The sequence below is a fragment of the Lynx canadensis genome, chromosome C1, assembly GCF_007474595.2.
Source record: "Lynx canadensis isolate LIC74 chromosome C1, mLynCan4.pri.v2, whole genome shotgun sequence".
Lineage (NCBI taxonomy): Eukaryota > Metazoa > Chordata > Mammalia > Carnivora > Felidae > Lynx > Lynx canadensis.
This window is the reverse complement of record NC_044310.1, coordinates 28,854,524-28,882,098: the sequence shown is the minus strand read 5'-3', so window position 1 is coordinate 28,882,098 and position 27,575 is coordinate 28,854,524. Positions and strand designations below refer to the sequence as shown.

The following is a 27,575-nucleotide window of genomic DNA, read 5'->3' as shown; positions in this document are numbered from 1 at the left end:
CTGTGCCAGGCCCCAGAGGCTTAGCCTGTTCTGGTCTCCTCAACTTTGGGGAGCTGCTCGAACTTACTCTGCCCCCAGGGTATGTGCCCTGAAGACTGGCAGTGGCTCAGTCACAGGTCCTTTCAGCACTTTGCTTTTTCCCTTGTTTTTTTTTTTTTTTTCTTTTGTTTTGTTTTTGTTGGTTTTGTTTTGTTTTGTTTTAATTTAAAAGACTTGTTTTTGAAGTATAATGTAGTACAGAAAAGTGCATCTAATCACAAATGATTAGCTTAATGAATGATCACAATTCATCCCATCCAGGTAACCAACATGCAAATCAAGAAACAGAACATTCCCAGTTTCCCCGGAAGCTCCCCACCCTCCATGCCGCCAACAACTATAACCTCTCCCAAAAGATAACCACTGTCCCAGGGCTCAGTCGGTTAAGCCTCCGACTTCAGCTCAGGTCATGATCTCACAGTCCGTGAGTTCGATTCTGTGCTGACAGCTCAGAGCCTGGAGCCTGCTTCAGATTCTGTGTCTGCCCCTCCACTGCTCATGCTGTTTCTCTCTGTCTCAAAAATAAATAAAAACATTAAAAAAAATTAAAAGCTTTAAAAAAAAAAAGATAACCACTGTCCCAACTAATAACCTGAGATGGATTTTTACCTGTTGTTGTGCTGTGTATACTTGGAATCATGCCAGTCATACTGGTTTGTGCTGGCTGCCTTCTTGCAACATTATGTTGAAGAAGCGAGTCTGCATTTGTTGCAGATCACTTGTTCTCACTGGTGAACAGTATTGCACTAAGTGAATGTACCACAATTGTTTTTTTCTACTTCCCTTGGGTATTTGGATAGTTTCTAGTTTGGAGCCATCATAATACTGCTGCTGTGAACATTCTTGTGCCTCATCTTTTGGAGCCATACGGGCTTATTCCTTTTTAACAATGTTACTGCTGATAATTTGAAAACAGGTAAAACCAAACCACCATGAGGAAGCTGCAGAGCTTATAGGAGTTGTCAGCCCACTACTTTACAAACTGGGTTGCGCCTCTTTATTGGGTTATAAAATAGGGGTTTAGGATCAGCATTTTAAGGGCATCAGCACAATAGACAGTATCAGAAGACATTGCACGTAGTAAGGATAAGCCTCGTTTCGTAGACTTGTTTCAGTTATACATACGGATAAGTATGGAACGTGAAGGATGTACTTGTGTATGTATAAGATGTATTTCTTACTTTGCCTCATGGCATCATGATAAAGAGTTTGAAGGCCGCTGTCTTGGCCTGTGATTCTTTTGGTTGTTGTTGTTTCCAAATTTTTATTTTTATTTAACAAATAAATAAATTCTAGTTAACATGTATAGTGTAATAATTGGTTTCAGAAGTAGAATTTAATGATTTGTCACTTACATGTAACACCCAGTGCTCATCCCAACAAATGCCCTCCTTAATGTTCGTCATTCATTCAGCCCCTCCCCTGCCTACCTTCTTCCATCAACCCTCAGTTCTCTGTCTTTAAGAGTGTCTTATGGTTTGCTTCCCTGGCTGTCTTTTTTTTCCCCTTCCCATTTGTTCATCTGTTTTTTTTTTTCTTAAATTCTACACATGAGTGAAATCATATGGGATTTGTATTTGTCTTTCTCTGACTAATTTCGCTTAGCATAATACACTCTAGCTCCATCCACGGTGTTGCAAATGGCAAGATTTCGTTCTTTTTGATGGCTGAGTGATATTCCATTGTAGATATACATATATACATACTACATCTTTTTTTTTTTTTTTTAAGAGAGTGAGAAAGAGAAAGTCCCAAGCAGACCCCATGCTCAGCATGGAGCCTGACGTGGGGCTTGATCCCACAACCCTGGGATCATGACCTTAATTAAGCCAAAATCAAGAGTCGGGTGCTCAACTGATGGAGCCATCCAGGCGCCCCTATACCACATCTTCTTTATCCATTCATCAGTTGATGGACCTTTGGGCTCTTTTCAGTTTGGCTGTTGTTGATAGTGCTGCTATAAATATATATCAGGGTGCATATACCCCTTCAAATCTGTATTTTTGTATCCTTTGGGTAAACACCTAGTAGTGCAATTGCTGGGTCATAGAGTAGTTCTATTTTTAACTTTTTGAGGAACCTCCATGCTATTTTCCAACTGGCCCATGATTCTTAACTCTCTCTGGACTGGAAGCAGGAGGCTTTGTGTGGGTTTTTGCCTTCAGCGTCTGTCATGCAGGCATTCGGAATTACTCCTCTTCCAGTTGATGGAATCATGCTAGAATAATTGGCTCCTCTGAATCAAATGGGCAGTTTCATTTCTGAGGACCTCTAGACTGCTGGACAGTTCCACTCATGACATGTCCCGGGACCCAGAGTGATCCCCCCCCCCCACCCAGAAGCAGAGTTGTTGCCAAATGACCTTTAAACACAAGTTGGCACTGACACAAAATATGGCCCAAAGATGGGTTTTGTTCGGTCTATACAGTGTTTTGTTTTCAGTTACTTGCTTTTAGCTACAAATCGGTGGATTTCACATAAAAATCCGCATTTCAGACCATTTTTGAGCCCTGGAAATCCCCAGTCTGAATATCACAGGGCAGCATTCCTCTGAAGCCCTTTAGGTGACTGGCGTGCATAGTCTCCAGTTCGCCAAAGTCCCCGCCACCCTTGGTTCACTTCTGTCACCTGCCCACACTCCTGGAGGCGGTTGCCTCTGTCACTTCTGCCCTACAAAATGTGGGGTGGAGGTAGACTGGAGACGAAAGAATTGCTGCCCCTCTACCCTCCTTAACCAAAGAGAAGCCTGAGGGTGGCCATTTTTATTTGGTGCCTATCAGGAGTCAGACCCTCAGGGCATTATATGCCCCCCCCATTTTATCTTTCCTAAAATGCCTGACATTTTCTTAATTCTTAATTACAAAGAAACTTGCAGTGACAAACAGTAGTGAATATAAGGCAATCACTATTGCCTCTCATGAAAAGTTTCTTTATACTGTTCAATTCGTTACCATGTGTACATACTAGAATATCATAGATGTTATGTAATGACCTTGAAGGATATTCACAATATATTATTTTTACATGAGAAAAGCAGGTTGCAGGTAATGGATAGAATACAATCCCATTTTTAGGAAAGATTTGGTCTTCTTTTAGAGCAGGGGGCCAGAAACCTTTTTTTTTGGTGGGGGGGGGAGCCAGATAGTAAATATTTTTGGCTTTGCAAACCATAGAGTCTCTGACATAGCTCAACTCTGCCGTCAGACCATGAAAGCAGCATAGGCAATAAATGAACAAGCATGCGTCTGTAAAACTTTATTTACAAAAACAGGCATTCAGCCTACAAGTCATAGTTTTCTGACTCCTGTTTTTTTTTTAATTTAATTTAAAAAATTTTATTAATGTTTATTTACTTTTCAGAGAGAGAGAGACAGCATGTGAGCAGGGGAGGGGCAGAAAGAGAGGGAGACACAGAATCCAAAGCAGGCTCCAGGCTCTAAGCTGTCAGCACAGAGCCCGGCATGGGACCCAAACTCACAAACCACATCATGATGTGAGCCGAAGTCAGACACTTAACTGACTGAGCCACCCAGGCGACCCTGTTTTTCTTTTTAAATTTGAGAGAGAGAGAGCATGAGCTGGGGAGAGGGGTAGGGAGTGGGGGTGTGAGAGGGAGAGAGAGAGAGAGAGAGAATCCTAAGCAAGGCTTCATGTTCAGTGTGGAGCCCAATGCAGGGCTCGATCCTATGACCCAGGGATCATGACCTGAGCCTATATCAACAGTCAGATGTTCAACCAACTGAGCCACCCAGGCGCCCCACTGGCTTCTGTTTTTGGGTATTTGAGGACACAAATCTTTAGTGTCTGAGGTTTAGGGAAATCTTCGTCACCTTGGAAAGGAGAAGTTAGAAACAAGAAGCGTATCAAAAAAGATCATTCTAGTTCTGTTGCTGTGTGTTTTCACAGTGAAGAGTTGCCTCAGGGTGACAAGTCTCCCATCTTTGTCTCTGTCCATCAATCACAGGGCCAGGACCTCAGCACAATTTCACCAGCAATCATCTTTGAATCAATGTTCCAGAATTCAGATGATCCGGCAATTCAGGAAGATCCTCAGCAGACAGGTTTGTTTCACAGACTCTCTTCCTGAGTAGCTCTCAGCACGGGGCAAGGGAGTCCCCACTCGTTGACACACCCATGCAGGCACGGGGAAGTTGTAGTTCAGTTCCTTTGAACAAAGTGTGCATTTGGCGAGGGGTCAAGGAAGTGTGGGCCTTTTGTTCAACCCATCTTTTCCTCTCCTTCCCTCAGCAAGAGTCCACTTGAGGGCCTACTGTCCCTAGACCTTCAGAAGAAGGGGTCTCCTTCTCTAAAAGCTCTCGTTGGCTTTCAAAACCGAGGAGAGCTCGGAGCTGTTTCTTTTTCTGATGCGGTACTGTGCTCGTGAGTGGGCAGGATCCACAAACAGCATCAGATGCATAGATCATTCTGTGTTTGAATGAAAATCTGTCCCTGAAGCTTTCACGGTAGGCAGAAAGTGTGTTCACTGGTTTTGCCAAAAAAGGATGTCCAGTCTCTTCCAGAAAAGCCTTAGGATACTTTTTTTTTTTTTTTAATGATAAAACCTATACTAGCTCTTCACATTTAGAAAGTGAGAAGCCTGGTGCTTTGAGCAGAGTGGTCACTAAATGAAAACAGAAAGCCAGCCTTCTAGCAATGAAGGTACTGGCTCTGACGGACTTCAGCTGCCTTTGGTGTCGCCATAATGACTGTGTTTTTGTGGCTCATGTAAGGCTTGGGATATGTATATATCTTTCTATTTCTTTTTCTTGCCAGCTGCCTTGATTGAAAGTTTTAATGGTGATGCAGAGTCAGTCAGTGATGTTCCGCCACCCACAGGAAATTCAGCATCTTTATCTCTTCCGCTTGTACTGCAGCCCGGCATCTCCGAGCCACCCCAGCCTCTACTACCAGCCTCAGCACCGTCTGCTCCTCCGCCTGCTCCCTCCCTAGGAACTGGTTCCCAGCAAGCTGCATTTGGCAACCCCTCTGCTCTCTTACAACCTCCAGAAGTGCCTGTTCCCCACAGCACACAGTTTGCTGCTAATCATCAAGAGTTTCTTCCGCACCCCCAGGCCCCACAGCCCATCGTCCCAGGACTTTCTGTTGTTGCTGGGGCTTCGGCGGCGGCATCAGCCGTGGCAGCACCGCCCCAAGCGCAAAGTACTACTGAGCCCCTGCCAGCCGTGGTCCAGACTCTGCCCCTGGGCGCCAACTCTGTCCTGACCAATAATCCCACTATAACCATCACCCCGACTCCCAGCACGGCCATCCTGCAGTCCAGCCTAGTCATGGGAGAACAGAACTTACAATGGATATTAAATGGTGCCACCAGTTCCCCGCAAAACCAAGAACAAATTGTAAGTATTCTGACTGAAAGGACCCCCGGGGGTGAAGCGTATTTACACGGGTGACGTGTTCAGAGGCTTTTACTTCAAAAGGAAGATGGTTATCGTACCTGCCCTGAAACATGTAATTCGGCCTCTTGTCACTTCCCCACGATCGAGGGGTATCAATCCAGGGAGTGCTGTGATGGATGCCTGCAGGAGGGAAGCAGAGAAGCAGCCTTCGTGTACTGCCGGGTGGATGGCCGCAGGCACGGAACACATGTTCCATCTGCAGTGTAATGCCACCCTCTAGGACAGGACAGCAGTCAACAGACTGCAGAGGCCCGAGAACGATGTAGGAAAGCGGTTCTTCTCCAAGGCAGAGTCAGACTGACGTGAGGGAATGGTGGGCCGCCGTCTGGTAGAAAACACAGCAGTGGCCAAGTCAGCGAGAGAGTCTGTGCACCCAGGACCTGCTCTAGAGCCAGTTTCTGCAAAAGTGTTTGGTCTCGATGATGAAGGAAATGACGTGGTCATTCACTTAAATGTATTTCAAGGGCCCAGTATTTACCAGATACCATGCATGATACTCTTGGGGGTACAGAAAAGTGGAAACCATGATCTCTTTTTCATAAAAACTTACATTCTGCTTAAAGATGCTAAAATGCCCCAAAGAAGGGTAACATTACCGGTAGGTAAAGTGCCGAATCGCAATGAAAATGGTAGTAATAGCTGTGATATATGGAACCCTTACTACGTGTAACGGCTTACTGTGCTAACTAAGCACTTTTTGAAATTAAGGATCTAACATGTGCCAGTCATTACCTTCTGTACATTATTTTTAGATTACTTTTTTTTTTTTTTTTTTTTAAGATTTTACTGAACAGGTGGGGCAGAGAATTTCCATACACTCCCTGGCTACCCGTCCCTCCCTGCCAGTTTGCCCTAATAGTAACATCTTGCATTAGTTTGGTACATTTGTTATAACTGATGAATCAGTATTGATATATTATTACTAATTAGAGTCCATAGTTCACATCAGGGCTCACAGTTTGTGTGCAGCATTCTGTGGGTTTTGACAAAGGCATGATGTCATGTGTCTCCCATCATAATATTCAGAGAAGATTCAGCACCTAAAATTCCCTGTGCTTTACTAATTCATCCCTTCTCCCTCTCCCCCTTTCCCCTAGCAACCATTGATTTTTTTTTTTAATTTTTATAACGTTTATTCATTTTTTAAGAGACAGAGAGCACAAGCACTGGAGGAGCAGAGAGAGAGGGAGATACAGAATCCAAATCAGGCTCTAGGCTCTGAGCTGTCAGCACAGAGCCTGAGGCGGGGCTCGAACTCATAGACCGCAAGATCGTGACCTGAGCTGAAGTCAGACGCTCAACCAAATGAGCCACCCAGGCGCCCCTCCATTGCCGTTTTATAGTGTCAGCTCCCGTAGCTCAGCCAGAAGCTTTCACATTCCTCCTAGACTCATCCTAGAGGCACCCCCCACCTTTTTTTTTCCTTTAAAGGGATAAAAGATAAAGCCTTTTTACGATAAGACTGGAAGAAAGCAGAAATCCTGTAGCCAATGTAACAGGAAGTGTAACTAAGGTGGAAGGGTGAATTGTGGGCATGACTTTATAGTCGTCCTCGTAATAATGTAAATAACCAATGTTTGCTGAAGGCTCACCGCATGCCGCAGGCTCTGCGTACATCATCTCGTTTCACCCTTGCAGGGGTCCTTTGGTTATCATCCCTGTTTTTACAGATGAGGAAACTGAGACGCAGACGTGAAGCCACTTTTCTGACCTCGACAACTGAGAAGGGACGGGGCTTGTGTCCAGGGCTTATGGCATGCTGCAGGGGGCCTTCACAGGGTGTGTTCTGCCTGTGAGAGGAAGTCTTAGCCAGTCCTTAGCATGCAGCTTGACCTTTGAGGAGACCAAAGAACTTCCCAGACTCACAGAAGTACTGGGGAGTGGTGGGAGCAGAGGGCTTGTAGGGAAGCTAGCCCTGGGGATCCCTTTGAGAAGACCACAGCTTGAGCAAAGCAACCTTGGTCCCTTTGAGCAGATTGGGCAGCTGGGAGACAGCCAAATAGTAGGGGACAAAGCTGGCTGCGTTGTCAGCACTGAATGTCAAACAGTACACTGACCTCATGTCAGAGCGCAAACAAAACATCACTCAGTGCAAAAATCCTTGAACACTGAGGGTTTTCTGTCCTCTTGGATGACCAGTATAATCGGGCAGGCTTCAGGTCCTTGGAGATCTGCCATACTTGAGTGGCCGTAAATGTGATTTTTTTTTTTTTTTTTTTTTTTTTTTTTCCAGCAGCAAGCATCTAAAGTTGAGAAGGTGTTTTTTACCACTGCAGTACCAGTAGCCAGTAGCACAGGTATGTAATTGTGTGTGTTAACTTCAAAAGAAAGTCAACTCTCTGGGCCCCTTGAGGCACAGCTCATTGTTGCTTTGCCCCAGTTTTGAAAACCTCAAATTTGTCAGATTGTATTGTTTGTTTATTAGAGTATTTCACCTTCTCACAGCTATTGGAAGTTAGCGGGTTTATGGCATAAATACCACAGTTAACATTCCTTAAGGGGTCACCGTTCTTTCCTTTCAGATATAGCTTTTAAATGTAACCAGAAGAAAGTCCGACTCACAGTGAATGCCAAAGAGGGCAGCTGTTAATTCACTGGACTCTTTTCTAGTTACAGTAACGAAGAAGTAGCTTCTGGGTCAGAGACTCATACAGAGCGAAAAGTTCCTTTTTCTCAAGCTATTTTATAGATTAAGAAACGGGGGCCCCAAATGACTAACTGACCCCTCCAAAGTCATAAGTGAGTTTGTGGCAGAGCCAAAGCACTGGTTCTCAGGCCTCCTGACTCGCACTCTGTTCTCCTGCCCCCGGGTCTCTAGCTTTTTTGAGACACACAGAGCCTGTCTCATCTCAGTGTGCACGTGCACAGCACACATACCTGCACCAAAGAGCGGGAGCATGGGTGCGCACGCAAGGCTGACGGTGTACAGGGGTGCTCCCCCCACCTACTGGGTGTCTGAGACTGGGGGTGCAAGCACGAGCAGGAGGCCCCGGTGGAGCTTGGTCTCGGGCAGGCGGGACTCAAGCCCCAAGTCCCGCACAGTGTGGAGAGCAGTGCGTAGGGAGGCAGCAGCTCTGTGCACGTAGATAGGAAGCTCGTGTGCCAGCCGGCCTCGGGCCAGCCCCGAGCGGAAGCCTGCTGGAATCACAGCCTGGCAGCCTGGCTGTGCGCTGGGTCTTCAGAAATAAGAGTAAGTTCTCTGGAAAAACAGCGCGGTCTGGGGAGTTCAGGCAGAAGGAAGAGCGCAAAGACCCGGAGGTTTGAAGAACATGTCAGAAAAAAGGGAGGCATCTGCTGTAGCTGGCGTGGAGGGTATAGGGGGGTTCGAACAGCCAGAAATGAGGCTGCAAAGACAGGGTCATCTAGATGGTGTGTGTGGCCAAGGAAAAGGGACTTTGCCTTGCAGGGGATGGGGAGTGTCAGGCAGAACAAAGTCTGGAGCATGGCATCCTCCCTTGCCGCCACTCCTGCTTCCGTGGCACTCAGTGCTCACCCACTCCGTATCCCCGTCCGTCATGCCCCTGCCCTGCGGCTACTGGAGGAGCAGTCTCTCTTGCCTCTCTCGCAGGGAGCTCTGTACAGCAGATCGGCCTCAGTGTTCCCGTGATCATCATCAAGCAAGAGGAGGCGTGTCAGTGTCAGTGCGCGTGCCGGGACTCTGCCAAGGAGCGGGCGGCGGGCAGGAGGAAGGGCTGTTTTTCCCCATCCCCGGCAGAGCCGAGCCCCCAGCCTCCTGACGGGCCCAGCCTGAAGCTACCGTCGCAGACTTTTCCCTCACGTCCCGGTCCCTTGTCGTCCTCCTCCGCTGTACCCTCTTCCTGTGAGCAAGGCAGACAAGCAGAGACTCCTTCAGACCCTCAGACAGAAACGTTAAGTGCCATGGATATGTCAGAGTTTTTGTCCCTCCAGAGCCTGGACACCCCGTCCAATCTGATTCCCATCGAAGCACTACTGCAGGGGGAGGAGGAGATGGGGCTGACCAGCTTCTCCAAGTGAAAGGGCCGCGTGCACTCACCTCTAGGAAAAGAGGGGGAGCGGAAGCGTAAGGTGCGGTGCCTGCCATCGTGGGGGGTCAGCAGTTCGAAGGATGAAGAAATCTACTGTTTGAAATCCTCACCTTTCAGACGTATTTTCTTTAGTCATATCCCAGGAGCATCCATTTTAAGGAACTGATCTTTGGAAAAAAACAAAAACAAACAAAAAAAAAAAAAAACAAAACAAAAAAATGCTAAGTTATAAATGAACTGTTTGGCTGCACTGTATGTCACTTTTGCTTATTGTCATGTGAACTTGGAAATTAAGGTTACTCGTATGCATAAACATTCGAAATGAAAGGGTGTGGCTTCCATCCGTGTGAGGCTGCCCATCACTGGCACTGGGGACTTTGTGGTCTGGGCAGTAGTGTTCAGCGTGGCGGGCGTTGCTCCTCCCCGTGCGTCTTTTGAGTCTGAGGCTGAAGCTCGCGAGGAAGGCGAGACCCTCGCTCCGTCAGAGGGGGGAGTGGCAAAGGCAGAGCAGACAGCTGCGAGCTGGACAGGGGTCGGGCCAGGTGGTCCTGTTGTTTGATCTTGGTGTCCGCGGAGCTCAGGGTGATGGCAGGTGGCGTCCTGCAGCCAGTTACAGCACAATGGGTAGTAAAAGCCTGGCCTGAGGCTGTGTCAGTGATGTCCCGTCTGCCGCGGCCCCAGGCGAGCTGGTGACCGCTGTCTGTCCCCGCCGTTTGTGGAGCTGGCTCCGGCAACAGTGTCACTGCGTTTTTGCCTTCCCTGTTCTTCCTATCTCTTGGTTGGTTGCCAGGCCCTGCAGATCGCAGCGGACTTTCCTTGGGGAACATCCCTGTTTTGTCCTCGAGTGGACGTGTGGCTTGTGGCCAGTTGCCGGCTGGTGGTCTGCCTTCCTTTAATGGTATTCTCTTCCTCAGAGCAGAAGAGCTGCATTTTGCTTATCAGAAGGAAGTCCTTGTTGGTGTTTTTTGAGGCGGCATGTAATTGGCGGGCCAGGTGTCCTGGTTCCAGGTTCTAGCCAGGCTTTTGCTTGCCCCTCCCATCTCCACCTCTCACCCTCTGGATTTTGCATACAGTCTAGTACAGTGCAAAGAAGGATGTGACTTGCTCAGCTTAGTCACGTGATTTCTAAACAAATACACAAAAGCAAACAAAAACCACAAAACGATGATCTTCTACTCAGGGTAAAACAAAACAAAACAAAACAAAACAAACAAAAAAAAATTCCCCCTTCCACCAAAAAGCCTGAAATGTTGCAATAAGTTCTCTCATTTGGAATGTTTCATTAAGTTGTGTTATGGGGAAAAAATTTTTTTTGATTTGTGTATAGAATTATATCCATCTGTCTGCCTTTGGCTCCAAGTCATTGCCTCTTAAAATAAAACCTAAAATACAATTCACACTAAAATGGAAAGTTTCTCTCAACCGGCTATATTAATGTAGTCATGAGTGCTCACCGAGCCTCACTGAGCTCAGAAATGAGGCCTGGCCCACGGTCTGGACTAGGCCTCAGCCTCCAAGAGCCCCCTTCCCTGCTTGAGCGGGGAACAGGGGTCCACAAACAGGACTGCTCTTCTGAGTCGACAATGTCAGGCAGAAAGCAGCCATAATTTTGCCTTCCTTTACCATTACCTAATGTAAAGAGATCTGCATGTGTCACTCTTCTGTTCTCTGAGCTATTTATTACTCAGGGCCAGCCAAGACAGTATCCGGAGCTGATCATTTATCTGGGAGCCAGAGGCCCTGCCTTTGACAGAATTTCAGGGACACAGTTGGACAAGAGGGCAGAGGTAGTCAGTGTTGTTACTGCCACGAGGAGAAAAGGGCTTTACCCGCAGGCAGCTGGTGGCTTCTCATTCTAGGAGTCCAGGCAGGAGAATCAATTTCTTTTTGACCTTCTGCACTCCCCTCCCCAAAAAGCTGGTGGGTTCTCAGCAGAAGTTGATAAGGCAGGAGGCATCTTCTGTTTACCACAGTGGGTTAATCTTCCTGGGAAACCAGTTGCTGAGCATGGTTTGTCCTTGGCCATCTCCGGGTCTCACACCCAGGGGAAGCTCTGAGGCAGGAGCCGCGCTGTTTTCTCTACAGCTTCTGACAGAACGACATGATGGGTTCCCAAAGGTAGCTCTATCGGAGGGCACGAATGACCTCCCCAACATATCCATCCGAGGGGCACCCGAGATTCGGTTCCCTGGGAGCTGAAGTGGGAAACAGGAACCCAGAGAAAGCCATTGGAAGTGTCCGTGGTTTCGTTACTGCTTCTCTCGAGTTAATCAGGGCTGTACTCCTGTTGGGCATACCTAGGTCAGTGGCTTTTCTGCTCTCCAAAGATTGGGGGGTGATGAAGCAGCATCTTAACAACAGTATTTAGGCTGACAGATTTTTCTAGTTGAAGTATCTGCCTTTTGAGGGTGACTCAAAATGACAAGCGGGACTGTCCGAGCCAAGTAGCTTTTGAAAAATCAGGAATGTGCTTAAAATGCCAGTGAGTGGTTGTGAAGAGCAGGTTCGCCCACAGGCCAGGCCGTCTTCCCTTCCTCTTCCCGCGCTCTTCCCCCCACCCCATCCCCTCCCGCAAGCCTGGCCTCTTGTGCCAGGGATCTGGGAGGAGAGCGGGCCGCCGGCAAAAGTGGAGCTAGAACGGGCCTTCACGAAGAGTGTGTTTTCCAAACCCAGGCACGAACCTGTGGCGAGGTTAGGGAAGGGCTACAGACTTCGGGCAGGTGAAACCAAGCTTTCTTTCTTCCCCTGGTAAGCTTGCCCATTGCCACCGTGTAGATGGATTCTTCCAGCTCCCACTAGCACATCTCCAGTTCCACTGCCCTTTGCAGGGTGTGGTCAGCACCAAGGACTGGAGTTCATGGACCTAGGAGGGGGTGGGAACCCGGCTGGCACCCCCAAACTGCCTTAGCAGGGGGGTGGGACATTGAGGGAGGATGGCCCTGCCTCTCCTGGCAGGGTCTGGCAGCCTTGTGGGGCATCACCAGTTTGGTGACACGAGTTGGTGTCATTTATTCAATTCCACCCCTTCCCCCTTAGAAGGAGATCATGGTACAAAGCCCAGGAGGGGCCTTAAGGTGTGAAGACGTCTCTGGGTAGAAGCCAGGGACTTGTCTCCCCCACCTCTGGGAAAGTGAATAGATTGGAGTTTTACCTTCAGGGTCAAGGCAGTGGATTGATGGGGATAATGGAGGGTGGGTGGGTTTTCCTGAGAGACTTTGTATAATGCTGAATGTGTCCAGAGGGATGAGTTTGCAGAACCTCATATTGGTATATTAAAGAAATAATAAAATAAAAAAGCACTTTAGGTTATTTTATCTTTAACCCAATTGCTGCAATTTCTTTTGTGTGTATATATATATACATATATATACTTTCCACAAAGTTTTATTTTTTGCTCAGAATAAAAAGTTAAATTGAGGTGTGAAAAGAAAAGCACTTACCTTGGTGCAATATGTGTAGCTTGACGGTCGTTGTCCCATGTGGCCCTGGCCCGGCCGCGTTTTTCCGCTCGATCAGCCCTGTACTGTGAGGCTGTCTATAGGGAAAACACTATTATGCACTCTCAGCAACTGCTCTATCTATGCAAGCCTTCCCTGTGTGCCCGAGGGCGCCCCCTCAGGCTCTCTGAAGAACTGCGGGTCCTGTTTTCCTTTGCTGACTTGAGGCCCCGTTTTCATCACTTCTCGGTCCCTTGCCATCTTGCCCCGCCTTCACCATTACAAAGTGATGCCTGAGAGGAAGGAACAGGTTGTTCCTAGGTAGAACCTGGCACCTTCTAGACTTTTATATCTGTAATCATGTTTCGTTGTCTTCAATCTTAGAGACTTCTCCGGAGTCACTGAAACCATTGGTTTGTGGAACTGCAACAGTATTGCTAGCGTTTACATTTTCCAATCTGAACTATGTTGGGGAGGTGGTGGTGGTAGTGGGGGAGCGGGCAACACGAGCCATTTCCCTACTGCTCCCCTCACCGCCCGCCCATGTTGGCTCTCTAAGAAAAAAGGTCTCCAGCCTTCATTAAATCCAGTAAACAAAGCTGTTACTGATCTGCTTTATCGACTTCTCTTCCTTTCCCCACATTCCCCTCCTGTTCCCCCGAGCCCCCATTTTATCTTCAATTCTCAGGCTACTGTAGAATAGAGAAGTTTTGAAATACACTTCAGCCAAAGCAGAAGGATTTCCACAGATCAGTATGCAAATGGTTCTGTGACACAGATGGGAAATTGTCCATTCCCTAATACCGGGTGGCGGGGCGGGAGGCGACAAAGCTGAATCTTGCATATTTCTGGTTGGTAGTCAGTTTAGCCTGTTTCCTCTTGCATATTTTGGGGGGGACAGGGAGAGGGTCCCATGTTTCCTCTCATGCCCTTTGGGGAAGCTGATGATCACTGTTTGGGCATTTCTCACTGTTACTCCTGTTCCAGAGGTTCTCCTCAGTCTGCACTGAAAAATGCAAATTAAACTGGATCTTATGTCAGTGTGTACATAGTACAAGCTTTTTTACTGGAAGCAAAGTTTAAAACCACACACTGCCCTTTTGGTGGTGTGCCTGCTGGGCCAAAAATTGGGTGATAATGTAGTGTCACTTTCTCAGCTCAATGCAGTTTCTACTCTTTTTCTTATGGGAAAATTTTTCATAAAACCTTTTTTCACCAAAACCCAGGGGTGTTTTTTGCAATATCCTCGTTATCCTCATAGTGGTGCCAAGTCAGAGGCCTCTCTTGCCCTTCTCCCATGTCCTTATGCCTCCCCAGGGCGCTGTTTGATTCAACAGTCTACATCCTTTGCTGTGTTTTTGGAGAATGTGGGGGTGGGGGGTCGGAGTTCAAGGTGGCTGTTCCCTTTCCCTGTGAACTCCTCCTAGTCCCTTTTGGGGAAGGTGGCTGGAAATAGGTTTTTGCTGAATCTCTGGCTCCCATCTCCTGGCCAGGAAAGGCAAGACCCACAGAGAGCCTTCTTTTTTGACACACACCAGTCATTGGCCGGAGGTCTTGGTGACAGTTTTTAAAATCTCAAATGGTTTTATTTGGATTGTGTAAAAGCCTATCAAATTTATTTAAGGGTGAAACATGGGAACAACGGACTTCCACTGAGCGATATGAAAACGTTACAGGTTCAGTACTTCCAAAGGAAGAAACCTCCAAACCCAAAAAAAGAGTAAATATGAATTTGTATTTTTGAAGAATGTGAAATAATGGTGTTTGCTTAATTGCTCATTTTGTATAAACTTAATATTGTACTTTAAGATATCTGCTAAGAAGTGAAAATTTAACTTTTTGGAATTGAGAAAGCAATATTAAATACTAATGAAATCCTAATTAAATGCTTATTTAAATCTGGTAGTATCTGTGGCCTTTCTTCCCAACATTACCCATGGTTGACAATTTTCAACCACTTCCCCCCTCCCCAGCTGAGTCTCAGGGGACAGAAAGGAAAGGTCGGTCACCAGGAGAGTCTGCAGGTTTCCTTTTAATCAAGGCTCTGCTAAAAGTGTTTGGTGGGGCTAGGAGCCCCCAAAGCATGAAATGGACATGTGACACCACCTGGATCCCCCAAAGCAGGTCAGACCACTCTGGAGAGCACTGCTGGTCTTGCCCAAATCCGGGTCATCAGACTGGGTATTCCTTGGCTACATTTCAAAGCTCAGCACTGCCTTCAGCCAGGATGAAGTGGGAGTGAAACCCAGCTGCTAGCAGAGCGGCCACCCCAGGCCGAGAGCCAAGTACCAGCCACTGCTGGTGAAGACTGGCCCCTTTATCGAAGGGGGTTGTTCAGTGTCCAGCCACCAGCCCCGGGAGGGAGAGAAGTCAGGGCGCCCATCAGGGATGGTCAGGGCTCCGCAGCTCCATCGCCAGCATCCTTTGGAAAGCCACCTCGGGCGGAGACAGCTGGCTGGGGAGGCGCTCCGGCTTTGGCTGAGACGTTCTGGTTGGAACAGAAAGGAAAAGTGAGGCTGGGAGGAAAGGCCTTGGATTAGGCCCCGCAAGGATATGGCCACTTGGCATTCGGCTAGCACTTAACTTTTTCAAAGCCTCTCGCCCAGATGAAAGGAGGCTGGGGGTAAGGCGGTGGGGACACTCTTCCACCCTCCAGGGGAAGCTAGGGCTTAGCAAGTCCAGCCACGGGGCAGTCCCCACCTCCCAGGCCCAGCCCGGGGTGGGCACTGACCCCGCCACCAGCCGGCTCCGGGCGCCGGCGGCCCAGCTGCCGCAGCATCTCCTCGCAGGCGGCGATGGTGTCCAGGAGCTGCCGCTGCCGCTGCTCCACCGCGTCCAGCAGCTGCTGGGCGCGCTCATCCCGGGGCGGCTGCGGGGGTGGCCTCCCGCCGAGCCCCAGCCCCGCCTTCCCACGGTCCACGCCGGCAGCCTCCCTGCCCGGGAGAGAGCGACAGACACACGGTCAGGGCCGGCGCTCGCGCGGGGTCCGAGCCCCTTCCCCCCGCCCCGACGGGCCCCCTCTCACCCCCGTGACCAGTCTGAGCCCGGGCCCCATTCCATCTCCGCCTGCGCGGCCCGACCACCGCCCCCCTTTCGGCCGCCCCCCTCCCCAGCGCTGCGCTAGGGCTCCGCAAGGCTGCGCCCCGCCCCGTCCCCACCGGTCTCCTTCAATCCTCCTGGGGGTCGCGGTCCCTTTAAGGTGCCCGGCGTGGAGGTGGGGCCGAGCTTCCCCGTCCGGAAGCTGACTCGGCGCGTCACTTCCTCCCGGAAGTGGGCCCGGGCGGATGTCTCCGGCGCGTCCGTGCAGGGGGCTGAGGGCCGCGGTGGCTGCCAGCGTGGGGTTGAGCGAGGGGCCGGGGGGCTCCGCCCGGAGGGGCCGCCTCCTGCGCCCACCGAGCCCCGCTCCGGCGGCGCCGGGGGCCCGGCTGTTGCGGCTCCCGGGGAGCGGGGCCGTGCGGGCCGCAAGCCCGGAGCGCGCCGGCTGGACCGAGGCGCTGCGGGCCGCCGTGGCCGAGCTGCGCGCCGGCGCCGTGGTGGCCGTCCCCACCGACACGCTGTACGGCCTGGCCTGCTCGGCGAGCTGCTCGGCGGCACTGGGAGCTGTGTATCGCCTCAAGGGCCGCAGTGAGGCCAAGCCGCTGGCCGTCTGCCTGGGCCGCGTGGCCGACGTCTACAGGTGAGGCCGCCCCGACCCGGCCCCGCTGAGGGCGGCACCGCGGGAGGGGCTTCCGGTGACAGGCTTGGGAGACTGAGGCGCAGAGAGCGGGAGGGGCTTGTCCAGGCTCACCCAGGAATCCGGAACTGGAAATGTGTATCGAGCACTTAACGTCTTCCAGTGTCTGAACGAGATGCTGGGGCGCCGCGATGAACGAGGCAGTCAGGGTCCTTACTCTCCTGGCGCTTTTGTGATAATGGCGGGGGGCGGGTGGGGGGGGGGGAGGGGAGGGACGCCCATGGTTTAAAAAAAAAAAAAAAAAGGAAACAAACACGATAGCTTAATTTAGTAGGGGCGGGGGATGCCTTGAAGAAAATGAAACATGGAGCGTGATAACGGTTCAGCTGTTGTAGCCTCAGAGACCAGAGGCATGTGGGCCCCAAAACGGGAGTGCTCCTCTGGAGCCCAGCGTCTCAAACTCTCAGGGAGGTGAAGAGGGAATACAGACGGATCTCATCGTAGTCCCAAGAGTCCCCTTTTCTAGATCTGTCCATAGTCTGGAATAGGACCAGCAGCGACCCTTCATTCTTGGATGGATCTGTGTCCCCTCTGTCTTCCAGGTATTGCCATGTGAGAGTACCCGAGGGGCTCCTGAAAGACTTATTACCAGGACCAGTGACCCTGGTGTTGGAACGCTCTGAGGAGCTTAATAAGGATCTGAACCCCTTTACTCCTGTGAGTCAGATTTGCTTTTCTTGTGTCCCCAGACTCCTGCCATCTGGCTTTCACTAGGATCCAGGCCAGACCCACTCCCCACCCGTCTCACCCTTTTTGATGATCCTCTCCCCTTGCTTTATAGCTCGTAGGCATCCGGATTCCTGACCATGCCTTCATACAGGATTTGGCTCAGGTGTTTGGGGGGCCACTTGCTCTCACCAGTGCCAACCTCAGCTCCCAGGCCAGTTCTCTGAACGTGGAGGTAAGAGCTACCCAGTCCTCCCCGCAGAAACATCACCAGCCCAAACACAGATTCCTCTGAATCTGTGGGGTTGATGGTTCACTGGAATGACCTGCAAGAGACACCCATTTGTTCTAATGGTGGGAAGTCGGCCTGGTTGGCAGGGGTGGGGTGGGGGTGGGGGGATCAAATGAAAGGATCTTGAAAAGGTTTCATTAAAAAGTCTGAGAGGTGAGGGGGAGAATTGCTGTTTTCTTCCTATTGTGTTTTTAGTAATAAGAAATATTACAGTAAGTGATTTTTTTTTCTCCCCCATTTTTTTGATGGTAGCAGTTTGAAAATGTCGTTAGGCAATAAGCCTTTACATTAGTGCTGTAAAGAAAGTTAAGGCTCTGAAAGGTTGTGTCACTTGTCCCAGGGACTCCTGACCCTGTTCTTTTACCTCGGCCGATAGCCATGTCAAAGAAAGGATTATCCTAATCCTGCCTTGACTGCATGGCTTTAGAACAAATGAGAACACACAGAAATGCCACCACACGTTTTTTTTCCTACAGAACTTAAATGTAAAACATAGCAAAGTACTGGGGTTTCCCAAGCCCAGACCTAAAGAGAGTGCGGTCAGGGGCCTTAGAGAGTGAGGGTGAGAGCTCAGCATCCTTTCTTATTCTGGGACTGCAGGCTTTACCTGGTCCCCGTGGCTGTGCCCGAGGCAGTGGGGGTGGGGGTATTCTTGGCTTGTCCGCAAACATTTGACCCAACCAACACAGTAGCTGGTAGTTAAGACCCTCCGTCCCCAATGCCCAGGCCTAGCCACCACTGCAGCATTTTCGTGAGTGGTAGTGCTGGGGAGAATGGGTGATGCTCTAACCCAGTTAACAGTTCAATCCACAGATTTTGGAGGGGCATCCTTCCCGTAGCCCCTTAAGGATTGAGTGCTGGTGGCATGCACGTGAGAATCCACCTGTCTTCCTCTCCGTACCCTTACCCTACTGATCCTGAGATCCAGAATCAGAGTGTCCTGGATAAAGTCACTTGAATGTGGTGACATAGAAATTTGGGCGGAAGCTCAGGGTAGACCTCCACGTCTTTGGACACCCACCTAGGTAGGACTCCAGTCATTGTATTTATACATCCCCAACAGAAGATCTGTGTGGCATCTCCTCTTGGCACAGAAAGAGTTTCTCTGAGTTTTAGGTGTTACTTGAGGCACCGACCTAGGAGGGCTTCACACCTCACAGGATGCTGTATCCCAGGCGCTAAGGCAGTGTCCTTGGCACAGGTGACCTTCACTGTGTGAGGTTCCTTTCCCTGCTTAGAGGAAGATGCCTCCTGTTTTAGAAGTGTGCGGTCTTTGCTTTCTTATGAACTCTGGGTGCAGTGTGACGTCATGGCAGACGCCAGAGGTAGCGTCCATGGTCTTCCTCTCCTTCTTCTCAGGAGTTCCAGGACCTCTGGCCTCAGCTGTCCCTGATCATTGATGGGGGACCAATCGGGGATGGCCAGAGCTCTGAGTATCGCCTGGGCTCAACTGTGGTTGACTTATCTGTACCTGGAAAGTTTGGCATCATCCGCCCAGGCTGGTGAGTCTTTGCTGTGGCATGGGGATAGAATTGGAAGGGGGTTGGAAGGTGCAAAAAAAAAAAAAAAGTCCTCGGCAGAATAAAGGTTGTCATTCCTATCTTGTCCCGAGGGGAATGAGCAGGTTTGAAGAACTGGCGGATGGAGGTGGGGACTAAGTTTGCCGGTGTTTGCTGGCTTTTTCAGATTTCAAAGGATTCATCAATGATCTATTGAAGAGCTGATCACCATGCTCTGGTGGGCTCAGGGTTTTGAGGAGTCAGACTTTAACTGCCCTCCATTTCCTCCTCAGTGCCCTGGAGAGAACTACAGCCATCCTCCAGCAGAAGTACGGGCTGCTCCCCTCACACGGATCCGGCTCGTGAATCTCGGGAAGAGGGAGGGCCCGAGGACTGGTGCTGGACACTGTGTGTCTGTTCGCTGGTGACTGGCAAGGCCTCATTCACAGAGGCCACGGGGGCCACAGCATCACTAGTCTGACGCTTTCAGGCAGTGTGTCCCTCTGAACCCTGTAGACCAGGCCCCAGAAGCTGCTGCTTTTGTCTCACACTGGTGGGGGAGGTCATATTTATGAACTGTACTTTCATATCAGCCAAAAGCTGACTAGACACTTTATTTGAGCACATTCCTAGGATGGCCTTGTCCTAATAAGTTTCTTCTTAAAAGATATGTTTGAAACATTGAAAGAACAGACTTGGAATCTAGTCAGAGCCTCCCCTCTGGTGGGTGGTGGCTTTTAAGGTCCAGATCAGCCAGTGCACCAGCTGGTGCTGTTGGAACGTCTCAAGTGACCAAAGGCATGTGTTTCTGCACCTGAAGCTGGAACCAGATTAGGATAAAGGTTGTTGAGCCACGGGCCACACACTGTTTCCTCTGAACCAGTGAGGCCGGTGGTATGGTGTGCTGTGATGCCAGGAAGAGCCATCGTTTTGGGCAAGTTGTGGGAAGTGAGCTCAGTTGGCAAGGGGTGGGGTTGGGGAGGTCCAAATTAGAGAATACTGGAAAGCAAATCTCTACTATTTCTGTCAGCCAGTGGCTCTTTTCGTATTTATTCATAAAATAAATTATAACAAATTATACCTATAACACTTTTATTTGAATCCAGTGTCTACTCAGCAGCCTGCATCTTTATTCATGTGAATACCAAGTGTTAAACAGTTATTCTTGGGTATCTGAACCTTGTTTTTCATTAATAGAAAATGTTTTGTAAATAGTTTATTTTTCTTCTTCTGAATTATTTCCGTAGGGGAGGATTGCTGGGTCAGAGCGTATGAACATTTTTCTGGTTCTTGATACAGATTCACCTTCAAAAGAACTGATCAAGCTGCTTTGCCATCAGCAACGAATGAGACTTGCTGCTTCAGGCCCCTGGCCTTGCTGTACTTTTAGAATTTTCCAAATTGTGTATGTGGGAATGAAGCCTCCTAGTTTCTCCCTTCTGTAACTTATTACAGGTCACCATCCAACCCTTTTCACCTGTCCTCATCTGCTCCATCCATCGGTGCCATTCAGTATCCATGACCTAACTGGAGCCGGGGGTCCTGTGGTAATCCATAGGCCCGCTTCTTCCCCTCCTGCACCTTGCACCCCATTCCCAGTACTGGGATTCAGTCTTGAGCCCATAAAGTAACGCACATATTTCCAAGTAGCTCCTAAGTCTTGCCAAGGAGGTGTCCCAGGGTCTACTTTGAGGGCTCCTACAATTATAGCACATTAGTTTATTTGTAAATAAGCACTAGTTGGTTACATATCCCCTCTAAAAATCGTGTTTGAACTTCTCATTTCTTAAGCAAACTCACTCTTCGTTGTGCCAATGCTGGCCAGCCGATCCCACATGTCAGGTTGTCACGGAATTTGAGGGCGGGCTCAGAATTCAGGAAGTCTTGAAGAGAGCAAAAAGAATGCTTACTTGAGAATACCACGTATTTAATTGATACAAATCACAGTAGCACTGAAAATGGCTCGACTGAGTGGGCCTCATTCAGTTTAGGCAGCTAAAGGGAGGCGGGGCGGGGGGGGGGTGGTCCTAGTCCTCTCCCTGGAGCTAAATGGTCATCTGGGGAAATGGAGGCTCTGGAGCACAGAGGTATTTTCTTAGAGGAAAAAGAACAACTCCCAGCGCTGGGTAAAACCGCAAAAAGAAACTGTGCTCAGGCACTAGCTACAAGGCCACACCAAAGAAGGAAAGCTGGATCCTGTAAGCTTCTGGAAGAAAAAGGACCTTGCCAGGTCAAGTTCCTCCCTAGCGCCTAGCACATAGTAAGGTGCTCAATTAGTGTGTGTTGAATGAATGAATGAATGCTCAGGGGTATTTCCTGATCATTGGGTTCAGGAGTCTACCGGGAAGGGCTTCAATCTAGAATTTCCCTTTTGGGAAGCTTCAAATCCGGTTCCCTGACTTAGAGAAGACAGGTGCTGTGGGAGGAAGGCTGAAGAGGAAGCAGGGCATGTGCTAGCCCCGAGCCCTGGCCCCTCCGAAGAGCAGTCACCTGGTGGCTCCGCTGCACACCAACCTGCTGAGTTCCAAGCGAGGAGGGACTATTTTAAAGTGTCGGGACAGGCTATGGAGCTGCCCTGGGCTAAATCCAGTCACCCGCCAGCCTCTGTGGTTCCCTCTGGAACCCTGCCTTGTTTCCTGTCACCGCAGAGCACCCCGGCACCACCTGCCCAAGGAACAAGCTCTGTTCCACGTGGGCCCAGGCTTGACAGCCCACCCAGAGGCGGCCTGCCGCTGACTTGGAGACCGGCGAGTGCCCATGACCTCAGCTGAGCCCCACGCAGCGACACCTTCCGGTGAGGCCAGGACGTTGGCACCTCGTGGCCGTCGGCAGGCTCCTCACATCAGCCACTGCTCCTTCTCTTTGATGAAGTGCTCTGCCCAGCGGCGAGTCAGCTCCAGGTACAGGTTGGGCTGGTGAGGCAGGTAGTCCAAATACAGACGTGTTGGCGTCTTCTTGGGAATGGCCTTCTCGATCTGGGTGCCCTCATGCCACTCATTGAAGGAGGTGATGGAGACAATCTCGGGCCTCACCGTCAGGGCTGCCTGCAGGGCTGTCTCATAGTACTTGCCATTGACCCTGTTCCGAGTATTGTGGTTATTCCAGGGCCGGATGCTGGTGTCAATGTAGCCAGGCCCCACGCTGGGGATGAACATGAGGTTGTTGGCATCACAAAAGTTCTTCACGGCTTTCCAGTTCTGATGGGAGGAGCCGAAGGAGAAACCATTGGAGGCAAAGTAGGTATACATGCCATCAAATCCGGCAGCCAGGATGTCGTGGGTGTGGCCCTCCTCCACCAGCAGGGCTATGAAGACCCCATCATAGGGGGTGTTGCGGATGGAGTGGGGCCCATTGGGTGTCAGGAGGTGAGCCCAGGCCTCAGGGGACGTCAGGTATGAGTCGTAGATATAAAAGAGTGGGAGGCTCTTGCCCATGCTGTTCTTATAGCGGTAAAATGCACCATGGGAGCCATACCTGAGGAGCAAGAGGGAGAAGAACTTGACTTGGCCGCCTAAGAGGGGCAGCCAGTACAGCTGTAGGACAAGCCATGGGTTAGATCTTTCCTGATGTCCAAGTGCAATTTTGGATCCAGCCAGGCCCCACAGTTGGAGTCATCATGCCTCTAAGCAAGAACCCAGGCCTCCACCCCCCACCCGTCCCCAGCCTCAGAGATCCTGTATTCAAGCCTCACTTCCTTGCCCTCCACCATGCCACCCCCTGTCTTTCATCTATACTGCAGCAACAGCCCCCTAACCGGTCTCCAGGCTCCCACTGCTGGCTCCCTACAATCCACTCTCTTTAATCACATTTGATTGCTCTTAGTACTGAGACCTGCAAGGCCCCTTCCTACTTGATCTGGCCCTACCCACCTCTGTCCCTGCTGTAACCCCATCTCTACACACCAGCTACACTGGCCTTTTATTCTGCCATCAGGCTTGTCCCATCATGGGCCTTTGGATCTGAGAGCCCTCTGCCTGGAACCTTCTGCCTGCTCCAGATCTCTGAAGAGCTGACTCTTCCTTCAGGTGTTAGTTAGCTCACATGTCATTTCCTCAGAGAGGTTCCCTTGACCACTCTTTCTAAAGTATAGCACCCATCCTCAGGCATGCTCTCTAACACAATATGCTGCTTTATTCTTTCTCAATTGCTTTTTCAGAGTATGGGTCACAATTTGATCTTTCATGTGTAACCGCTGTGCACTTCACTGCCTCAACACACTGGAATGTAAATTTTGCTAGTCCTGCCCATTACCATACAACCGGGGCTTAGGACAGTGCCTGGACACCTGAAGGCACTCAACTGTTTTCTGAATAAGTGGATGATACATGCAAACGCTGTACAAGCTACTTTCACATATATTAACTCACATAACTCTCACAAGAGTCAACGGTTCAGAGGCTTGCATCGGATCACAGATTAGAGGCTGCTGCATCAAAACTCAAACCCAAGTTGCTGACCCCAAGGCCCGGGGCCCGTTTGTCTACTGTGAAGTAGCTGCTGAGGACACAAGCATTCTGCCCTTGTGTGTCTTGACCTACCTTTCTAAACCTTCAGTCCCACCCCCATTTTGATCCCCACCAGAATCCAGGCCCCACAGCAGCCTTACGTGTCAATGATGTACTTGATGTTGTCATGCAGAGTGACGTCATCCCGGCCCTTATAGGGTTGGATGTGGAAGGCCACCTGCCACAGACAGAGGAGATACCGGTCAGGTGAGTATCTGCCCAGGGGCCATAACCTATAAGGCTCATGCTCCCCTAAGGCTTGAAGGAGAGGGCCTGACAACTGTAGGCATAATAGAGACAAAAGCAGCCACTGCCCTCAGGGCCAAGAAAACGGGCAAGAAGCTTGCCCACCTCCCACAGCAGGACATCTGGGAACCATTTGGATGGGCTGTGACTGAATGGCTAATAGGTTTAAAGCTCACATGCCAGTTCCACGTGATTGGCATTAGCTGCTTGAAACCCTGGGAAGAAGGATGCTGAATGAAGCTGCATTGATGGACAGAGATGCTATGATCTGTTAAACATGTCAGTGATGGGCTCAGGAACAGGAGTGGGGCTCCTCTCTGCTGTTTATCTTCCTTCGCCACCGGAGAGGGGAATGACTTATTTGGTTCATTTGGAGAAATTAACCGGACATGCTTCACTCAGCTCATTCATTCCTCTTGAAAGCGCGCCTGCCTGCCAAGAACATGGGTTGTACTCTATGCCTTGAGGCCCAGCATTGCCTCCCACTAGGGGTCTGAGGCTGGAGTTGAGTTTCTGGGCGCATTTGGGTCCTTGCCTGCCCTCTATCCAGAGTCAGGCTCTCCAACCTAACTTCTATCTGATATTTATTGAGTCCCCCATTTCTCCTATATTTAGTTTTCCCCATTTTCCCCCATAATTCAAGAAAATAAGAGTGACAGGGGCTATTTCGTAGAGCCCCACCCCCAACACCACACTTGCTGTGTATTTGCCATACTTAGGCTAATGCCAAGAACTAACCCTGCGGGCAGAGAAGGGGAAATCTGAATGGGCCAAAGAGCACCTGACCTCTTCTTGGAGACTCACCTGGATATTGTACTGATGGGCGGTGTCGAGAATGGCGGGCACCAGGTCATCTGAGGGTTCCCCGTTATCATCAGCCATGCCAGGTGGGTACCAGGACAGGACCAGGACGCCTGAGACACAACACAGAAGCTACTTCAGAGACACAGAGTACCCATGCGACGCAGATGTGTTTCCTCACAAGCCATCTCCAAATGCAAAATGGTTTGTGCCTGAAACCTTGAGCGGGGCTCTGGCAGGCCAGGTTTACTTCCTGCACATCAGATCCCAGAGCCTAGCGTCCTGGAGCTGTCCACGCCCGCGGTGCTGAAGCGAGGCGGTAACGGGAACCTTTGCGCACCAGGCCGAGAAGGAGCCTGACAAAAGCCTGAGTAGGACTAGGCTGTCGCTTGCATTTCCAAGGAGTAGAACAAAGGGAAATGGGTGCATAACACCACACCCATCTGGAGGCCACAGTCCTGTCTCTGGAGGAAAGGGGCACATCTAAGGTCCCGCGGGGAGAAGAGTCCCAAGCCGAGGTCATCTTATCCTTCCCACAGGAAATAACGTTTGTCTCGACCATCTGCCTCTCTAGACTGTAAGATCCTGAGGGATGGCCTCTGTGTTATTTATCTGTGAATGCCTCCCATCATTGTCTCTGGCATTCAATTTCTCCCCATTCACTAGCCATCAATAGATAAATTGAAATGTGTTGTAAAATCCAGCAGAATTCAGTGACAAAATCTGAAAGAAATGAGCCTCCCCACCAGAACCTGCCTACAAAAGAGGCTCCCAGGAACCTCTTTTCAAGCAGAGTACTTGATGAAAAGCTGCTGCCCCCCCCCCCCCCCCCCGACCCTGCAAACAGAGCAGGGTCCATCATACAACATGGGTAAACTTTCTGCAGCCAGCAAAACCAGGAAGGGCTGCTGCCCTACCCCTGTATCTGGTGTGAAAGCTGAGGCCATCCCAGGCATGACTCCACTGAGCCCCACTCCTGCAGGGCCAGGATACCCAGGCCTCACTTACCTAAGACTAGAAGCCCAAGAGACAGGAAGACTCTTGCTCCCTCTCCTTGCTGTCCCTCCTTGGGACAGCTCGGAGCAAATGCCTTCTTCCACTGGCCCTCCCAGCAGCTCTGCCCTACGAAAGGGCCCTGTTGCAAGGGGTCAGAAGGCAGAGTAGGGGAGACCTAATGCTAGAAGGTAGGGGCGGCGCCGCGTGGTAAGCGCTGAATGAAAGTAGAAGGGAGGGAGTAAGAAGCCAGGCAGAAGGGTGAGTGGGACCAGAGGCTCGGTGACAGGACCAGTGGGAGTTGTGGCGTGGAAACGAGGAAGGGCGAGGCTGGGGGACAGGGCCGCCCGAGGGTGGGGGGAACTCACCGATAGCGGCTTCCTTAAGCTGGGTCATGTGCTCCCGCAGCACGTCGGGGTCCCGAGAACTGTAGGGCCCCAGCTCCGGGTAGAAACTGGAGCCCAAGTCGTCGGGAGGACTATGGCGGCCGCGGGGGTAGCTGGCCGAGATCTTGGGGTCCCAGTGCGGCACCATGACGTGGTCCCAGTGAATGTAGTGGCCTTCGCGCCGCGGGCTCCCGTACCAGGAGTAGTAGAAGGCGTGCAGGTCCGAGTAGACGCGCAGACTCTGCCCGGGGGCGGGCTCGGCCTCCGCGGGGGCCGGGCCCGGGGGGCTGCCCGGGCCGGCAGTGCGGGGCGGCGGAGGCGGAGGCGGCGGCGCGGCGGGGGCGGCCGGGGCCCGGGCGGCGGGCGCGGGGACTCCCTCCGGGCGTCGCTCAAAGGGCGCCAGCTCCAGGCCCGGGCCCAGCGCCGGCAGTCCGTCCGGAGCCTTGAGCGTGCGCAGACCCATGAGCGTGCCGAAGGCGAAAAGCAGCACCAGGAACAGCGCGATGCAGGCGCGGCGCCGCCGCCGGGCCATGGCGGCCCCTGCGCTCCCCGTGGCCCGCCCGGCTACCTCCCCGCGCGCCGCGCCATGGCTGCCCGCCCGGCTCCCGCGCGTCGTGCAGCCCGCGCGCGTCCCAGGGAGACGGCGACGCCGAGCACCGAGCGCGGCGTGGGCGGCTCCCGGCCTCTCCCCCGCAGTGCGGGCGGGCCCGGCACACTGAGAATGCAGGCGGCGCAGACCAAGTGGTCAGGAGTCGAGGGGGAACTGGACGCGAAGAGTGGCAGAACTGCTAGTGCCCTGGGCCAAAGGAGCAGGGGCCTAATCGGGTGGCGTGGCTCACGAAGCACTCGTCTCCCTTCGTCCCGGGCCAGCAGCGTAGAGGCACCTGGAGGAGGAAAGGGAATGCCCTCCTTCCCGAGCCCAGGAGAAGGTCCGGGCGGCGGCGCCCGAGGGCGTGGGAGCAGAGGGCAGGGTAGGGAAGAATGCGAATGTCGGAGTCTGACCCTCTCGCCGTGGATCTCCTTCCCTACTGGTCCCTCTTTACTGACTTCACCGACCCTCTTCCTGCTGTTCTCAGTGACCTCCCTTCTTTGCACTCAGACCCCCTTTCGCACCCCGGGGAGGCTCCGAAACTTGGGGAGGGAAAACCCCAGGAGTCAGACGCTACAGACACTGGCTAGAACGTGGGAGGACAAGGGAGACCGTGACTTGCACAAAGTCACACGGACCGGGCCTAAACCCAAGAGCTCTTGTCACTGGACAGACTGCTGGTGCCAGGCCTGTTGTCCAGGGCTGTTTGTCTTTGGACAAACTCCTAGGATCGGTGAGGACTAAATGAGATAGTTACCGAAAGGCACTTTAAACAGGGCCTGGCAAAATTAGCACTCGGTACATGTTGGCCATTCTTTCCGGACTCTGGGCGCCAGAGGGCAGACCCTGGGTCTTAATACCCTTCTAGACTCCAAAGGGGGGCTGCAAGAACAGGGTCTGACACTCAGTTCCCAGGGCTGTTTGCTGAGTGAATACCAACCAGTCTCTGGTGTGATATTCTATAG

General features: G+C 51.2%; 4 protein-coding genes across 8 annotated transcripts in view; 2 read left to right on the top strand and 2 right to left on the bottom strand.

The window, feature by feature from the left end:
- The window catches only part of MTF1 (metal regulatory transcription factor 1), a 45,885-nt gene extending 31,087 nt beyond the window's left edge, over nucleotides 1-14,798 (top strand). For 2 of the 3 annotated variants that reach the window (XM_030324135.2, XM_030324136.1), the window contains exons 8-11: nucleotides 4,004-4,100; nucleotides 4,813-5,396; nucleotides 7,690-7,753; nucleotides 9,025-14,798. In XM_030324135.2, the coding sequence (XP_030179995.1) occupies nucleotides 4,004-4,100; nucleotides 4,813-5,396; nucleotides 7,690-7,753; nucleotides 9,025-9,452 (1,173 nt within the window). In that variant the 3' untranslated portion in view covers nucleotides 9,453-14,798. The remainder of the gene's footprint in view (nucleotides 1-4,003; nucleotides 4,101-4,812; nucleotides 5,397-7,689; nucleotides 7,754-9,024) is intronic. The other variant, XM_030324137.1, reaches the window with a different exon arrangement.
- Nucleotides 14,799-14,912: 114 nt separating this feature from the next.
- On the bottom strand, nucleotides 14,913-16,136 carry CC1H1orf122 (chromosome C1 C1orf122 homolog). Of its 2 annotated transcripts, none has more exons than XM_030324145.1 (3): nucleotides 16,059-16,136; nucleotides 15,632-15,833; nucleotides 14,913-15,388 (listed from the first exon to the last, which is right to left on the bottom strand). In XM_030324145.1, exons 2-3 carry the CDS (start codon nucleotides 15,677-15,679, stop codon nucleotides 15,293-15,295), a joined length of 144 nt encoding a protein of 47 aa, XP_030180005.1. In that variant the 5' UTR covers nucleotides 15,680-15,833; nucleotides 16,059-16,136; the 3' UTR covers nucleotides 14,913-15,292. The 2 variants fall into 2 exon arrangements, with proteins under 2 accessions (XP_030180005.1, XP_030180004.1); XM_030324144.1 differs by lacking the exon at nucleotides 16,059-16,136 and adding an exon at nucleotides 15,926-16,009.
- Nucleotides 16,137-16,169: 33 nt separating this feature from the next.
- YRDC (yrdC N6-threonylcarbamoyltransferase domain containing) lies at nucleotides 16,170-20,299 on the top strand. Its single transcript, XM_030324142.1, has 5 exons — nucleotides 16,170-16,576; nucleotides 17,176-17,290; nucleotides 17,415-17,534; nucleotides 18,951-19,093; nucleotides 19,384-20,299. The coding sequence occupies exons 1-5, from the start codon at nucleotides 16,185-16,187 to the stop codon at nucleotides 19,454-19,456; spliced, it is 843 nt and encodes a 280-aa protein (XP_030180002.1). The 5' UTR covers nucleotides 16,170-16,184; the 3' UTR covers nucleotides 19,457-20,299.
- Nucleotides 20,300-20,868: 569 nt separating this feature from the next.
- MANEAL (mannosidase endo-alpha like) lies at nucleotides 20,869-26,596 on the bottom strand. 2 transcript variants are annotated; one of them, XM_030324139.1, is made up of 5 exons: nucleotides 26,004-26,596; nucleotides 24,646-24,755; nucleotides 23,697-23,773; nucleotides 21,906-22,564; nucleotides 20,869-20,973 (listed from the first exon to the last, which is right to left on the bottom strand). In XM_030324139.1, the coding sequence occupies exons 1-4, from the start codon at nucleotides 26,551-26,553 to the stop codon at nucleotides 21,928-21,930; spliced, it is 1,374 nt and encodes a 457-aa protein (XP_030179999.1). In that variant the 5' UTR covers nucleotides 26,554-26,596; the 3' UTR covers nucleotides 20,869-20,973; nucleotides 21,906-21,927. The 2 variants fall into 2 exon arrangements, with proteins under 2 accessions (XP_030179999.1, XP_030180000.1); XM_030324140.1 differs by lacking the exons at nucleotides 20,869-20,973; nucleotides 23,697-23,773; nucleotides 26,004-26,596 and having other exon boundaries at nucleotides 21,858-22,564; nucleotides 24,646-24,716.
- Between the last annotated feature and the right edge of the window lie 979 nt (nucleotides 26,597-27,575).